Source organism: Drosophila eugracilis, unplaced genomic scaffold, assembly GCF_018153835.1.
Source record: "Drosophila eugracilis isolate 14026-0451.02 unplaced genomic scaffold, ASM1815383v1 contig_367, whole genome shotgun sequence".
In the NCBI taxonomy this organism is placed as follows: Eukaryota; Metazoa; Arthropoda; class Insecta; order Diptera; family Drosophilidae; genus Drosophila; species Drosophila eugracilis.
This window is the reverse complement of record NW_024573224.1, coordinates 5,783,216-5,798,294: the sequence shown is the minus strand read 5'-3', so window position 1 is coordinate 5,798,294 and position 15,079 is coordinate 5,783,216. Positions and strand designations below refer to the sequence as shown.

At 46.4% G+C, this 15,079-nt stretch overlaps 1 protein-coding gene across 1 annotated transcript in view; it reads right to left on the bottom strand.

Moving 5' to 3' along the window:
- Positions 1–2,664: 2,664 nt before the first annotated feature.
- Positions 2,665–15,079, bottom strand: part of LOC108115745 (inversin) — a 32,028-nt gene continuing 19,613 nt past the window's right edge. Inside the window, 7 exon segments of the mRNA XM_017227315.2 lie at positions 2,665–3,447; positions 4,322–4,442; positions 4,502–4,781; positions 9,588–10,729; positions 10,731–12,486; positions 12,549–12,870; positions 13,383–13,656. Of these exon segments, the coding sequence (XP_017082804.2) occupies positions 3,104–3,447; positions 4,322–4,442; positions 4,502–4,781; positions 9,588–10,729; positions 10,731–12,486; positions 12,549–12,870; positions 13,383–13,656 (4,239 nt within the window). The 3' untranslated portion in view covers positions 2,665–3,103.

The following is a 15,079-nucleotide window of genomic DNA, read 5'->3' as shown; positions in this document are numbered from 1 at the left end:
AAGTTCCACAACCCCCCGGCCATCCGCCCACCTTTTCATCCGGCCCAAACGCACTTTGCAGCACTCGGACTAAAAATAAAGCCACATAAATCCGAAGATTTGCTGGCAAGTGCGCAAATCGAAATGAAATCCAGGGTCAGTTGCCCCACTTCCTGTGATTCAGCTGGAGTGCCTGTCGCTCCTTCTTCCCTCCTCTGACAGAGCAGAGTGACTCCTTGGCCACAGCGTGCTTAAATAAATTAAACGACTCCTCTGAACGGCGGGGAGTTTGACCATTCAAAATATCCTGTCACCGCTCACGGAGGCATACTTAGTCCGAACAGGGCTGTTGAAATAATAAAGGCCCCAAACAGCGTTTCCTCTCCAGCCATAATTCGGTCAAAATGGGGATTTTTTCAAGGGTCAGAGTGAAAAGTCTGCCTCTGACATTCTGGCTAATATCGATTATTATTATTCAGAGGATAAATTAAAAGTTTCTGAACAAAGTAAATAGATTTTATGTTCTTTTATCATTTTCAGTTTAAATAAAGAAAGATTTTCAGTTTTAATTAAACGAAGTCGTGCATTTCCATGGCTTTTACAAGAAGTTTAAAGAATACGCTTCTGTGATAGTAATTATATTTATAAGTACCAATGTAGTAATACTATGGTTTTTACACATTTTAAAGATCACATCTAGTTACTTCTCCTGTTTTTCCCAAGACTGCCTCTGACCTCGGACCAACGAAAAATGGACAACCCCTTCGCAGGAGGCGACAGCAAAGGCCAGTTTGGAATTCAATTAGCAGTCGGATGCCCGAATGGCCAAATGGTTGCCCTGGTGAAACTCATAATGGCTTCGATTGAGACCGGTGATTATTGCGATCGCTGGTTGGGCTGACAGCTGCAGTCGCCGCTGTTGTATGAGCCACTTCTCCGGCTGACATTCATGGCAGCCATAAGAATGCCATCCAGTTTTACAAACCGAAAACCCACGGGGTGGAGGATGCGCGAGGAGGTGGCTGCCAAAATGCGGAGAATGCCGTAAAAATGTTTTCCTTTTTGCCAGCCTGTTCCTTTTGTCAGCAGTCGTCGTTTCGGCAGATGCTGAAATAATGATACCGGCGCCTGCGAAGCGAGCAATCAGCCCGCTTTTCGCATCTATGCCAAGGACATGTGGGTGGTTGTGTGTGGGTTCGGTGCTGTGGGTTTCTGAGTGGGCGTGGCACCATTGTTTTGACTATGGCCACGTGTACTGGCTGTGTCTGTGTGTGTGTTCTCTTTTCGTGTGTGCGAAATGCATGAAACTGGCGCTTCAATTTAGACATTTTCAACGTTTATTTTGCAACAGCTGCCTTAGGTCTACGCGGAACGAGAACTCTTAAAATACGGAATTTATTATGCACTCCTCTCTTATAATTTGATTTAAAGAAATCATTTTACGGCGGATGCTGCTACTGCTGTTGCTGTTGCTGTTGCTGTTGCTATTGCTCCACTGATGCTGCTTCTGCTACTGCTCGCTTATAAAATTTAAAAATCGCGACGCTTTTTGTATGCAATGCAATTATTCTCCATTTACAATGCACTCAGCGCGAAGTAAGCAAACAAACAAACAACGGCTTGAATGGCTTGAATGGGGATGTGGAGGTATGGGTATGGTGTTTGGTATGGAAAGAGGGAAGAGGGAAGAGCGCACAAGCAGACAAGTAAATAAAATTGCAAATAAAGTAAAAATGTTGAAATGCCAAAGAAATGCACGGTACATATTTTACATTTATTCATTCGCTGATTCTGAATCTGCTTTAGCTTCTGCTCCTGCTGTTTCTGCTGCCATTGCTGCTGCTCCTGCTGAACCTTCTCCTTCTCATCCTTTTCCTTGGACAAAAGCGACGATGGGCGGCATGTCCTCACGCCTGTCGCCTAGTCCTGGTAAGCCGAGCGTTAATAACAACGCTTATCTGCGGCATTAGGAGCATGCCAAGCAGCAGTCCCCCAACCAAACAAAACCCAGCGACTGCGACAAAAAATGATAATGAAAAACTGAAATAAAAGCGCAGCAGCAGCGCCAGTAACAGCGCCAACGGACAAACAGACAAACAAACAGACGGCAAAAAAGAATACGAAATACAGGCAAACAACACAGCGCGGAGCTGAACAACCGAACAACCGAGCAACTGAACTGTCCGGGGTTGGAGGACCACATAATTTAAGCTGCCGTTGCTTTAGCAATTGCTGTTGCTCTTGCTGTTACCGCTCCTGTTGTTGTTGCAGTGGCTGCCTGCATCGCTGCTGGCGTGACAACTTCAACTGACAGCCGCAGAGCAGAGCCATCATCCATTATCAGCATTTGGCCATCTTAAAGTGCAGCGAGAACAACAGCGGTGTTAAAAAGAACTGAATCGACTATTTTGTGTTCTGTTTTCAGATTGCTTTTTAAATGAAAAATAAACAAAAATTTGTAATAAATCTTTGAGTTTGTAATATTGTTTCATCATCAGAAATAATAATTTTAGTTGGATTTATTAAGTTTTTAGAGCCTAAGAGATCTTAGACATCAAATAAGGACATGTTTATGTTGCCAGATTAAACACTTTAAAGAAATATTTAAAGGCACATTATTTTTAGCTATTAATACATCCACTAAAACTGAAAACCAAAATTAAATTCTCTTTTTATAACTTTATCCTGTTCAAAAATTAAGAAGCCAAAGAGCATGCATTTTGCCTGGGTTAATAAATTTAATTTTGCCAACCTAATAGGTTAAGTGTATACGTCCGTGATACACCCTACAAAAACCCACATTTTCCGTGGTATTACACCAGCGCCAGGACAGGAAACGAATGGAAAAAAGGCAGCGCGGACAACGGGTGGCCACAACAATTGCAGCAACAACAACAGAGCAGCAGGAGCAGCGACACAAAATGTTGCGATGGCATTGTTTTAATGCATTTGGAGCACCAGCAGCAGCAGAAGCACAAATAGCAGCAACAACAAAAACAGCATATAAAGGAGCCTGAGGATGCGGGCGCAGGATCCCGCGACGATGCCTGATGGCAATGGCCATCCATGGCGTATACGCACCGTACGCCACATTACGTATACGCATATGTAGAATACAGGAGCACTACTTGCCGCCCGCGGAATTGCCGCACTGCTGCTGGTACGCCGATGGCCCCGACGAGTCCTTAACAGTGAACGTCACGTAATATCGTTTATTGCTGTCCAACTTTTCCGCTGGCAGTGAAATTAGCTGTTTGTTCTTTCCATGTGACAATTCCAGTGCCACTTTGTGGTTGCAACGGCTGCCGGTCGCACTGCCAGCCGTACCGCTACCCAGGCCGCCAGCTCTTCCGCTGGAGGCGCGACCGCTGGTCAGGATTTTGGGCAGGAAGAAGCTGCTGACACTGCCGGTCTTTTTATACGGTCCAAAGCCGAACTTTGGCATCGTGTGATGATTCATCATGGGAACTGTAAAATGCAAAGAACCGTTGACACACATTAGATTAATGATACATTAGGGTTGATCATTGCTGCGAACTACAATGAATTGCTATCACCTGACAGGTGTCCTGCAGGTGCAACACTTAACTAAATTGCAAGGGCAAAGGCAGACAAAGAAATGGGAAGGGACCTCGCACCCCGTTTTTGGTTGCCGGATTAAGAGCCATCTCGCGTCGGGATTAAGGGCTACTTTCAGGGAAATAACTCTGCATAAACAAGAACAACGTGCCCTGTTGATGAGAACGGAGCGGCATGAAGAAGTATAAATGAATGCGTTTTTAATTTGGCATAAGCCGGACGCATCCTTTTGAGCTGGATGCCAGGATGCCAGCTCTTCAGCTTCAGATACAGCAGTGAAGATGTAATAAAAGTTGAAAGCCAGAAAGCCGGGTCGAGAATATTTTTAATTTGCCCCGCACTGAATAAACTGCTCGTAATTAGGATTTATACATTTTTATGCCCTGAAGCTCCCAAGCAGATGCTTTGAATTCGAGTGTCCGCTCGTCCCACGCTTGACCCACTGCCGGCGAAAGTGTTGCCAACCCGTTGGCGAGGCGATTTGATCCTTTGGCCCGGCAAAAGCCTGTCTGGTGCCATTTTTCACGCTTGCATAGAGCCGCTTAAAGCCCTCGAGCAATCGTAGCATCAGCAGAAAGGCACGTCACAAAAAAAAAAATTTTGCAACAAAAGTAATTTGGAAAAAGTAAATATTATTTTTTTAGATGTCTAACTAGGATTTTTACTCCCTTTTTCCCTTTCCTCCGCTTCTTATGTCTTGCCAAACTTTTAACGTTTTTGACTATAAATTGTTTTCAGTGTGTTTGTCAAATAGATTACTTACTGTAGGCAGCGCAGGGTATTCCCGTGTAGGCATGGGCCGCATGAAGGCAGCGGTGCGTCTTGGTGGTGCACTGCAGCGCCTTTTCGTAGGCATTGTAATCCGGACTCAGACGCCGCTCAGCCTGAAAATGGAATAAAAATGGGATGAGCCAGTTGGTGGCGGCACTTAATCATCACCCACCTCCTCGTACACCTCGTTGATGTTCTGAAAGTTGTTGGTGCCCGGACGCTGGAGTCCCTTAAGCGTTTCGTAGAGGAAGAGTTCGAAGTTCTTGAACGTGTACTCGCTGAAGTTGTAACGCCGAAGTCGTGTACCCGTTTCGCCGCCCAAAAGGACACAGGACTTGTGATAGTCTTCCACCGCGCGCTTTACCAGCACTGCCTCGTTTAATTTACTGGAGCGAATCTGCAGTGACTTGAGCTCCAGAAGATGCTGGAAGATCTTGCGCTCCATGTAATATCTGCGGATGAAGAAGATTGGAAACCATAAACATAGCTCAGAAAAAAGCGCAGCCTGAGCTCTTTGTGCCCGCTCCCCATTGTCCCCATCATCTCCAGAATGAGAATCAGAATCAGAATAAGAACAAGAATCAGTTTGCCTGGGCCTTGCAAAAATAAATGTTAGCAAATGTACGTAAATTGTCATTTTGATATTTCGCGAGTCAAACAGAAGGCAGTGCCGCCTGCTGGGCGGCTGACAAAGGACCTTCTACTCTCCGGCAGGAGCGCAATAAAAGGCATCATGTTATTAAAATTTCAAAAATACTAAAGTGCGTACGCGGAAAAAATTCTATTAATAATTGAGAATTGAGGGCGGCGGAAAGAAAGGAGCGAGCATAAACGAAGCGAGCCAAATAAAAGCCGCCAACGGCACCCTCTAAGCCATAAAATGTTATTAGAAATTTTATTAAAAATTAGGCAAACAGGCAAATTTCAGCGCTTTAAGGGTAAGATTAAGGATAAGGCTAAGGGTATGCATTTTGGGTGGCCCTCAAAAGTTGCTCCCTTAACTCGGCTGCGGGCCAGCGACTCTTCTAAATCAACGAATGACGTCCAAGCCTTTTGCTTTCTGCTTCTTTGCCAGAGAAGCGAAGCGGCGCATTCACCGAAAAAACTAAGCAAATTTGTCGAGGGCACTTGGAGTGCAAAAAAGCTGGCTGGAGCGGCGTTTTCGAAAATTGTTTACCCAGAGCCAGCTGTGAGGAGACCGCTTGACACTGCTCGCCACTTGGCTGCGCAGCGCGAAATTATGCAAAACAATTTGACTTTGAAACAAAAGTTCATTGCTCGTGGGATGGATGGATGGATGGATGGAATGGGATGATGGCAGGGGAAAGGGGATCACGTCGAAAGAGGCAGGTAATAAATAGGTAAGAATCCTTGTGAGCCAAAAGCTGCGTAATAAATTGGCCGAGGGCCCGAAGAAATCCCGCAGCGCGACTTCAAAGCGGGCCATCGTTCATCCGCTTGTTTTGCTGCCCCACCAGTGGTCATCTTCTTCATCACCATCGTCTTTATCATCATCATCATGGTTCTTCTTATCGTGGCCATCTTGCCAACCATCCCCCATTGCCATCGTCATCGTCATCACTTGTTTGCCGAAGCGCTTTTCAATTTTACGCCTCGCTTTTGGCTCCATTCGGTTGCGCTTGAGTTCTTTGCAAGTCTTTCGCTTTGTGCAAATACTTTTTGCAATACTGTCCTTGGCATATTTTTTTTCACCATCGTCGCTGTCCCATTCTTTACCCCCAACCTCCTTGTCCTACTGCTGCTGCTGCTGCTACTGATTTCCGTTTCCGCTCTACGTTCGCCTAGTACAACTTTCATTTCATTTTCTTGTGCGCGTTGATTTTGTGTGGCACATTTTTCCACTGCCAACGCTTGCAGCAACCAACTGTCCCACCGGCCGTGCGACCCACTGACTGACAGCCCACCCAACCATTCCACCCATCTCTTCCTGTTTGCGACACAAATGTGACAGGCAAAAAGTGCACGCAGCGCCAAAGTGGATGAAGTGGAAAACCCGCCGGCGGCAAAGTCAGCACCAGCACCATCAGTAGGCGCAGCTCTCACTTTTCCCAAGCGCTGACAACGACAACAAAATGCAAAGAAATTAAGCGCTGCACAAGTTGCAACAACGAATCCCGCCCGCCGGCAATTTGTGCCGCACAAGCAACAAAAGCTCTAAGAGAACCTTTTGCCAAGTGTTAATGGCTGGCCCAGGAACACCCCGAGAATCCTGTCCTGCCCAGCTCTGAACGACGTGGCCTGCATACCTGCATATCCAGTTTACAAGTTTACCAGTAGACCACTAGACTACAGTGCCTTGAAAATCGATGGCCGCCAAAAGTGTTGACAAAGTCGCACCCCGGAATTCGCGAAAAGTCTGCGGCTACCGAAAACTTTGCCGCTTCATTTTTCATTACGGCTATATTTCTGAGCCCGTGCTTCAAACTTGGCCAAGTGGCAAGCTGACTGGCTGGATTTCAAGGGAAAACTGAGAAAACCAAGACCTCAAGATGGTTGGTTCAGGCTTAAACTAATCGCTCAAAGTTAAATGAATTTTCCTATGTATATAACTACTATCAGAATCAACATTTTAAAGTCGGTCAACAAATATGCCTAATTCCGTCACGCTCCACAAAAATCAGGCCCAAGGACAACAGATAAATTTTGGGGTCGAGTCGGGACGAAAAACGAAATCCAAATATTTAACAACGTCAATTACGTGAGCGCACATTATAAATCCCAAATCTCACCTGTGCTGCTGTTACTGCTTCTCCTACTGGGACACACACACACACAAAATTCGCACACAACGCCCCGGTAAGTTATTTGTTTAATTTATGCGTCAGATAAAATTTTAATCTCTTCGGAGCCAAAACGAGGAAACAAAATAAAGTTGCCCGGGTCCGTGTGAAAGCATGCGAATGCAAAAATAAAATGAAAATGAAAAATACGAAATAAAATAAAGTCTCTATTTACACACTTTTCATGGTATTTTCCTGGTCGACACCCCCACGAATGGCCAACACTCCGCAAAGTGTATTCGACTGGGAGCTATGGATTCACTTTTTACTTTTTTTCTTTTACTTTTTTATACTTTTCCTCTCGAATGCCGAGTAAATTCTATTTGGATTTTCGCCACCCACACCAACGGCGACGATGCCCAACCGTATATTCTTCGGGAATTAATTGACTCACCCCGACGACTTGTTGAGGAACTTGTTCGGAAAGTTGCTGAGCAAGACACTTGTTTGACTTTCGGTTTTGCGTACATTGCGTATACGCCGCGTATTTGTCGAAACCTTAACATGGCGCAATCTTGCCTCTGGTTTAACTTCTCCTACTGATTTTCTGCCGCTACTCCAGCTTGGGCTTATGCAAACAGCCGAGTTAAATATTTTCATTAGTCAAGTGGAAAGAATTATTTATGAAATGCGCTCGCCGGCCGGATTCCGCTTCTGTTTTCGTTCCGTTATTGTTTTGTTTTGTTTTACTTTCTCGGTGAATGTTTGCAAATTTATTCATGGGCTACAAGGCAGATTAGCAAAATTAATAAAAGTCAGCTTACGCTTTTTAATTAAGTTTTGCGGGCCCGGCTTATGCAAATACCATAAATAAATACAATTGACTTTTAAGTTTGAGCAACAGCTTACGGCATCGATCCGCTACACCGGGCGGATACAAATGACAAAATTAAATTAGCCCCATACACAAGTTTCATTTATTGCTAGTATGAGTTTATGGCCAAAGAACTCATAAGGAAATCCCATAGAGCACGAAAGGATTACCGGAACAAGTCGGCAAACGAAGAGCGAACACAGAACACAGAGAAATGGTAATCGTCCTTGCTGTCTCTGCTCTACGCCTTCAAGGACCTCTAAAAATGCTCTCGCTAATCTGCACTAATTCCATTTACAATTAGCATTAGCGAGTTGTAAAAGGAGCCAAAGACTTTGCTTCACAGCCAAAGTACGACTGCCTGCTTGCGGCTAATTTTCATATTTTGTTCAAGTTTCTGCATAAACAAAACATCCCACCGCAGGTGGGCATCCTTTTGGCCCCCATTTTCACCCTTTCACCACTTTCGCCCCGGACTGGTTCTGATTCTGTGCAGCTAATTAAAATGCGCAACTCTTTGCCGGAAATGAGCATTTCGGCTAATGACAAGAGAGGTTTGGCAGCGGACGAGATTTGGGGGCATTCGAGGGCACTGGAATAAATCAGCCAGGATATTAGGGCCGTGTTGGACTTGACCTAATTATGATTTACGTTTCACTTTTTCTTTCTTTCCTTGAGGTCATTAAGATCAAAAATAAGGAGTAGAAATATAACTGAATTAAGAACTTGTCACCAATAAATGTGTCACAGACATAACTCTCCACCTGTTATGAGCACAGTTAATCCTTGAGGCTTAATAACTACGGACAGCAGTTGAAAGTTCATGCTTAAGTACACGGAAAATGAACATTAATGCCGCGTTTATTGCCTTTAACCGCATTATAATAACTTTAAAGCGCTCCGTTTTATGGCGAACGGAAGCCTGGCAATTTATTTGCTGACCAGCGCAACAATGGAGAGCCTGGCCTCCCGAAAAAAAAGAAGAAAGCCCAAGAAAAGAAATGAGAAATGCTGGCTGGGCTATTAAATCCCTGGCTAAATTAACTTTAAGGCGGCAGCGGCAACGGCAGCGGCTTCGTCCAGTTTGATTACATTAAGAGGACGCCGCAGCCGCAACGGCAGAGCTGAAGTGCGCGCGTGATATAATGCGAGTCCAGGCAGTGGGACATTCAAGTTGATTAAAATCAAGCATCAAGTAAATAAATCTACGGCCAAAAAGGCAGCGTAGTCGGCGCCACTAACTGCCTGGAGATTAATTTAAATGAATGAATCTCGCCATCAACTCTCCGGGGCTCGAACTCTCCGCAATCACAGCCAATCTGTCCAGCTTCCTCGTGCACAGGGGAAAAATCGGATAATTTATAAGTTTGTATTTTAACGCCTCTCATTTGCATACATCGATTATTTCAATATTTCTCACGAAAAATCTTTCAGAAGTCCATTAAATTTTTAAATTCAAAAGAGGGACACTTTTTGAATGCTGCAAATGGCTAATGGAAGTGACACAAAAGCTTCTAGCTTAGATTACTAAAAGTAATTTAATCTCTCTTTCTAATAATAAATTTATACTTTAAGACACCTTTTGAGTGACTTCAAAACCCTTGTGATTTCTATTTTGAAATGTTTTCATTCAGGCTACTCACCTCCGGATATTGCGCTGTATCGACCGAGTGACCGCGCCCATGTCACAAGCTCCTTTATCGCCGGGCTTGCGGTTTTCCATCCGACTGCTACAAGAGCGTCCATCCAAAGTAGCGTAGATGGGTCGTCGTGGCATATGGGCTGTATGGGCGGACCGAAGTGTAGGTATCTTGCTACGCTCTGCCCGAGGACTGGGCTCGAAGCCCGAGTCCTGATCCTTGCTGGTGGCCAAGGCAGCCATGTTGCCGCCATCACGTGAATCCTGAGAGTTTTTCCAATTGCTACGGGTTTTGTTGCCACTGCGAACGCGTTTTTTGAGACGACGCTTTCTGCCATTGCCCATGCCCTCAGAAGTGTCATCTGCAATGGATCCTCCAGCTCCTCCTCCTGCTCCCAATCCATTTGCTCCAGGTCCTGAACTGCCTACTCCATGTCGATTTCCACTGCTGAGAAATCGACGTAAGGCACTATCATGCTCCGGATCAATACCATTCCTGTCATCATCTTCGTAGTCGTCATCGTACTCTTCATATTCATACTCCATCTTCTCCAGCTCCGAGGCACTTGGCAGCTGGACCGCAGAACCTCCTTCATTCACCACCTGAAAGACTTGATTACCCGGCTCGTAGTCAACCTTACGTCCAGGTCTTTTTGAGTTTTCATCCAGGGAGTCGTCGCTTTTCAGCACTTGGAAGCTCGATTTCCGCTCAGTAGCAGGCTCATCGGAAGCTGAAGCTGGAGGATTTGAATTTGGATTCGGAACTGGGTCATCGTCCGCCGAGTCGGAGGCCAGAAGTGTGAACGAACGCCTTGTCTCCTGTTCCCTTTGCGGTGGCTCCTGTTGGGGAGTGGGCGTTTGGGCCGTTGATGGGCGTGGCTGTGGTGTGGTTGGCGGTTTTTTGGGCTCAGCAGGAGGAGGAGCGGTGGGCGGTGGAGTGGGCAAAGAATTGGTATTGGGTTTCGGCTTGGCTTCAGCCTGCTCCATCGGCTCAACTTTTTTGCCAACAGATTCTGGCTCTGAAGCCGCAGACTCAACCCCTTCGACCGTGTTGGCATTTTGCTGTGGTTTTTCTGCGGTGCTCGGTGGCTTAGCGGTCTCCTCTTTAGGTGGTGCTGGTGGCACCGCTGGCTCAGGAAGTGGCGCTGAAGGGGGTTTCAGGTTTTGGGGATTCCTTAACATCCTCTTCAGGTTTTTTCACAGCTTCTTCACTCTTTTCGGGCATCTCTTTTTCCACCGGCTTTTCCTCACTGGAACTTTTGGACTCGCTACTTAATGCAGTGGCTGCTATTTTGATCACCTGTTCTACTTCCTTGGATACCAACTGGGTTTCCTCTTCGCTTAGCTGCAACTTGGCTTCCCGTTCCCGTTCCTTCTCATGCTCCTTTTCCTTTTCATTTTCCTCTGTAAGTGGTAATTCCTCAGATGATTTTGAATTCTGGTTTTCCTCAGCATCATGATGGACATCAACCTTTGTCACCACTGACTTGGCTGCCTCCTGTTCCTCATCTGTTAGCTCCACTGCATGAGATTCCTCCACTAGAAGATTGTCCATTTGGCCGGTTTTTTCACTCTTGGCGCTTTGGGTTGGTGACTTGATGAAGGTGCCCTCTTTTGTGGGCGTTTGGTGCCTGGAAGCGGAAGGAGGCCGTTCCTTCGAAACTATCTGATCCTTGGAGTTATTCGTCGGATGTTCCCCATTCACAGTTAATGGCTTCCTGGAACTCTTTTCCGGCGAGGACTGCGCCGTATGATTTCCCTCCTCCTGCTCGCTCTCTTCTCGGTTTTTTGACTTCCTTGATGACGTGGACCGCTTCCGGGAAACCACACGATCCTTTTGTCTTTTGTGATAACAACAGTTCTCGCAGGAGTCCTCATCGTCCTCCTCCTCCTCCCACTCACTGGAACTGGCGTACCGCTCGCGGGATTTCCGCCTTCTGATTTCAATATTACTCTTGGAGCGGCAGATTTCGCTGCATCGTTCGTGTTTGGACTCACCACAACTGCTGGTTCGCCTCCTAAGTTGCCTTCTCTTGTGTCGCCGGCAAACGTGTCTCATCCGCTGCTCCTTTCTATAAGTCTGCTCCGAGCAGCTGCAGTCCCCATCAGGATCGTCCTTCCCATTCTCGTTTCCATTCCCGTTATCAGAATCGGAACGTTTAAGGTACACTACATATTTTTTTGAGCTGCGTAGGTCATGCAGTTCCTCCTTCTCCACATACTTCAAAGGTCTCACCATATCCGTGGCATTGGTTTCATGGAAGGGGTTTCCAGCCCGCCTGCTTGACAATTTCACCTTGTTGGCCGGCTGACCGCCGTTTGCCTGTAGAAACTTGGCCGTAGAGCGGTGACCACGCTGCAAAGCCCCATCCAGAGGGGTTAAAACCAATCCTCTTGAATTCCGATACACGGCATTCACATCTGCTCCGTAATCCAGCAGCAACTTACACATATCGGTATAATCATTGGCCGCCGCAATATGCAACAGGCTGCGTCCATCATTACTAGTGGTGTTCACCTGTTTGGGCCTTTGATTGAGGAGCCACTCCAAGAGCTCTCTTCTCCCAGAAGCTGCGGCCTCGTGGAGAGGCAGATCACCCTTGGCGTTGCGTAGCCACAGATTGGCACCGCGTTCCTTTAGCAACTTTAAGGTCTCAAATTGGCCCTTGGAACATCCGCAGTGAGCTGGCGTGCGTCCTTTGCGATCCTGACGATTTGGATCTGCCTCCAAATCCAACAATCTAGCTGTGGCATCTGCATGACCCAAGGTAACGGCGTAATGTAGAGCGGTGCAGCCATTGGAGTCGATAAGATCCGTGGGAGCACCGCAAAGACCAATCAGGGTGTCAATGCATTCTGTGTGTCCCCTGGAACCAGCACAATGCAAGGCAGTGAGGCCATCTCTGGAAGGAGAATTATATATATATATAGGATATGGTAAAGAAGGATATGTTGTTTAACCCACTTATCGGAAGACTCCACCCTGGCACCAGCCTTAACCAGGGCTATCACTGCCTTGGCCGAACCCGCTGAAGCTGCCCATAGAAGCGGCTGACGGCCATCCTTGTCCTGCACATCAACACTGCTCTGGGGATGGGACAAGAGGATGCCCAGGATCTCCAATGAGAGCCTCGAACTGTTGCTAGAACTCGCCTGCTGCTTGCTATCATGGCTGGCCCCGCACATCTGAGCAGCATAGTGCAACGGAGTACCGCCATTGGCGTCCGGCTTGGCCACACTAGCTCCTGCGGCCAGGACAGCTCGCAAGGACTCCACCTCACCGCATACTGAGAATTACGAGGGTAATTAGCATTAATACTAAACTTTTGATAATTTGTTTATATAAAAATTAAAGCTTTATTTATTACTAAATGAATTCCTTTGTCATTAAGTGAAAAAAATAAATCATATTTGGTAGTCATCACACTTTTTAATTAATTGCAATTTTTCTAGTCAACATATGAATAAGCTTAATAGATTTAATGGATTGGAAAATGCTTGCGGTCAAAAATAAATAGTTTTGCATTATTGGTGAATGTAATTAATGCAGTTGTATGTTTAGTTAGTACAAGGTAAATATTTCCCTAGCTAAGTGTGAGCTTTCCGTTAAACAAATTATTGTTTAAACAAAAATAGTTTGCTTTTAGGCTGCCAGTAAAAAAGAGTTATTAAATCAATAGGTTGTACAGAAACTAGGATGACAGTGGAACCTCTATAGATACAACTTCTTCCACTCGAAAAGTATATTGTATAAAAATTATAGAAGCTCCACTGTATTGCTTATCAACCCTGCACTCACCCGTGGCCCAGTGCACCACCGAATGGCCCTCATTGTCCACCGCATTCACATCCGCCTTGTTGGCCAGCAGCAGGTTGACCATGGCCAGGTTGCCCTGGATGACGGCCAAATGGAGCGGGGTGAAGCCATCCTCATCCGCCGACTCCAGCAGCTCGGGGGCTGCGATCGCAATGCTGGCGGCCGCCACGAGGTCCTTGCTCTGGTCCGCGTCCTGCGCGGCACAGTAGTGTAACGCGTTGCGATGGCTTCGGTCCCGCTGCCGCAGCAATTGGGGCTGGGGTAAGATAAAAAAAGATGAATGGAAAATCCAATAGTTCGTTAGTTGAGGGGTCAAAAATTAATTACTTCGCCCGCCGGAAAATTATGGCCAGGCGATTGCACCTGCTGAGTTGAGGCCGCAGCCGATTAATAAACTAATTAAAATGCCATTTGCATATTGCATCAATTTGCATCACGGCGACATACCCTCCCACTGCCGCCGGGCAGCGTTTGATGGATCGCGTAATTTTCACAGTCTCCGGCTTAATTGCCAGCAAATATTTTGGTGAAATAAGTGTGTATGTGTGTGTATTGAGTGTTGTGCTGTTTATTTAACCGGGCAAGTTGTTGTTGGCGGTTGGTTGGTTGGTTGGTATGGTTGGTTGGTTGTCAGCCGGTCTTTTGTGCATGTGTCGAGTGGCTGACTGGTGAATTGGCGGGACGAAAGCAATTACTTTTTCCAAACGCATCACACCTCCGGCTGGACATTAAATGCGGCTGGACAACAACACAAAAGCAGAAATGCAAAACACGCCAACCGGCCAATTAATAATTTAACATCTTTTTGCGTTAATCATGCAGAAAGAACGACAACAACCGTGGAAAAAATCGCCTTCTGCGGACCGCTGTTGGTCAGTAACTAAAGCAACACCAGCAAAGGTAAACAAACGGCAAGCGACGCCTGGAAAGTGCAAGTACAAGAGGGAGGTCCTGCCAAAAGGGTTGGAACAGTTGGTAACCGTCGTCCTGGGCAACGTGGTGAGTTGCCAAGGCAGGTGTGGTGGCTCACCAGATTATCGTTAGCATTTTTGGCGCGCAAAACAATATCAAACTCCAGCGGCGAGGCGAACATGCTAACTCCTCCAGCCAGGACACTTCAGCTCTCCTCAGCCCTTCTTGCCCAAAATGGTTTTGGAAGGAGCGTCGAGCGTGGAGCGTGTCAAAACATGTCAAGTGCACAAAAAATACTGTCGCCGCCGCCGAAAAGTATGCTAAAACTTTGCCCGCTGCTGCCAGGAATTCGCAATGCGACGACAGCGACGCCGACAGTAGCAGCGATGGCGGCAGAGGGCAGCGACGTAAGCGGCAGCACGCAAATGTGAAAGTGAAAACGTTGGCAAATCATCGGCCAACAGGGCGGATGATGACTATGGTTGTGCAGGGGTTGTGGGGTAAAGAGTCCTAGTCCTTCGTGGGGCCACCATGGGCGCCGCTTATTAGGCTTCGCAACTAACTTTTCTTGCGGCATAGTTTGTGCTAATTTCTTGCTGCTCCCACACCTCTTTATTTTCCGCCTATCTGCCCACTCACTCAGAAAAATTAGCTCCTTTTAAGATGACAATAATTTAGGATCCATCAAAGTTTCTTTCAACATTAATATGCATTTCATTGCAAGGGGACTTAGAGTTCGCTGAAGATTGTTTAAAGACCAAGAAAAT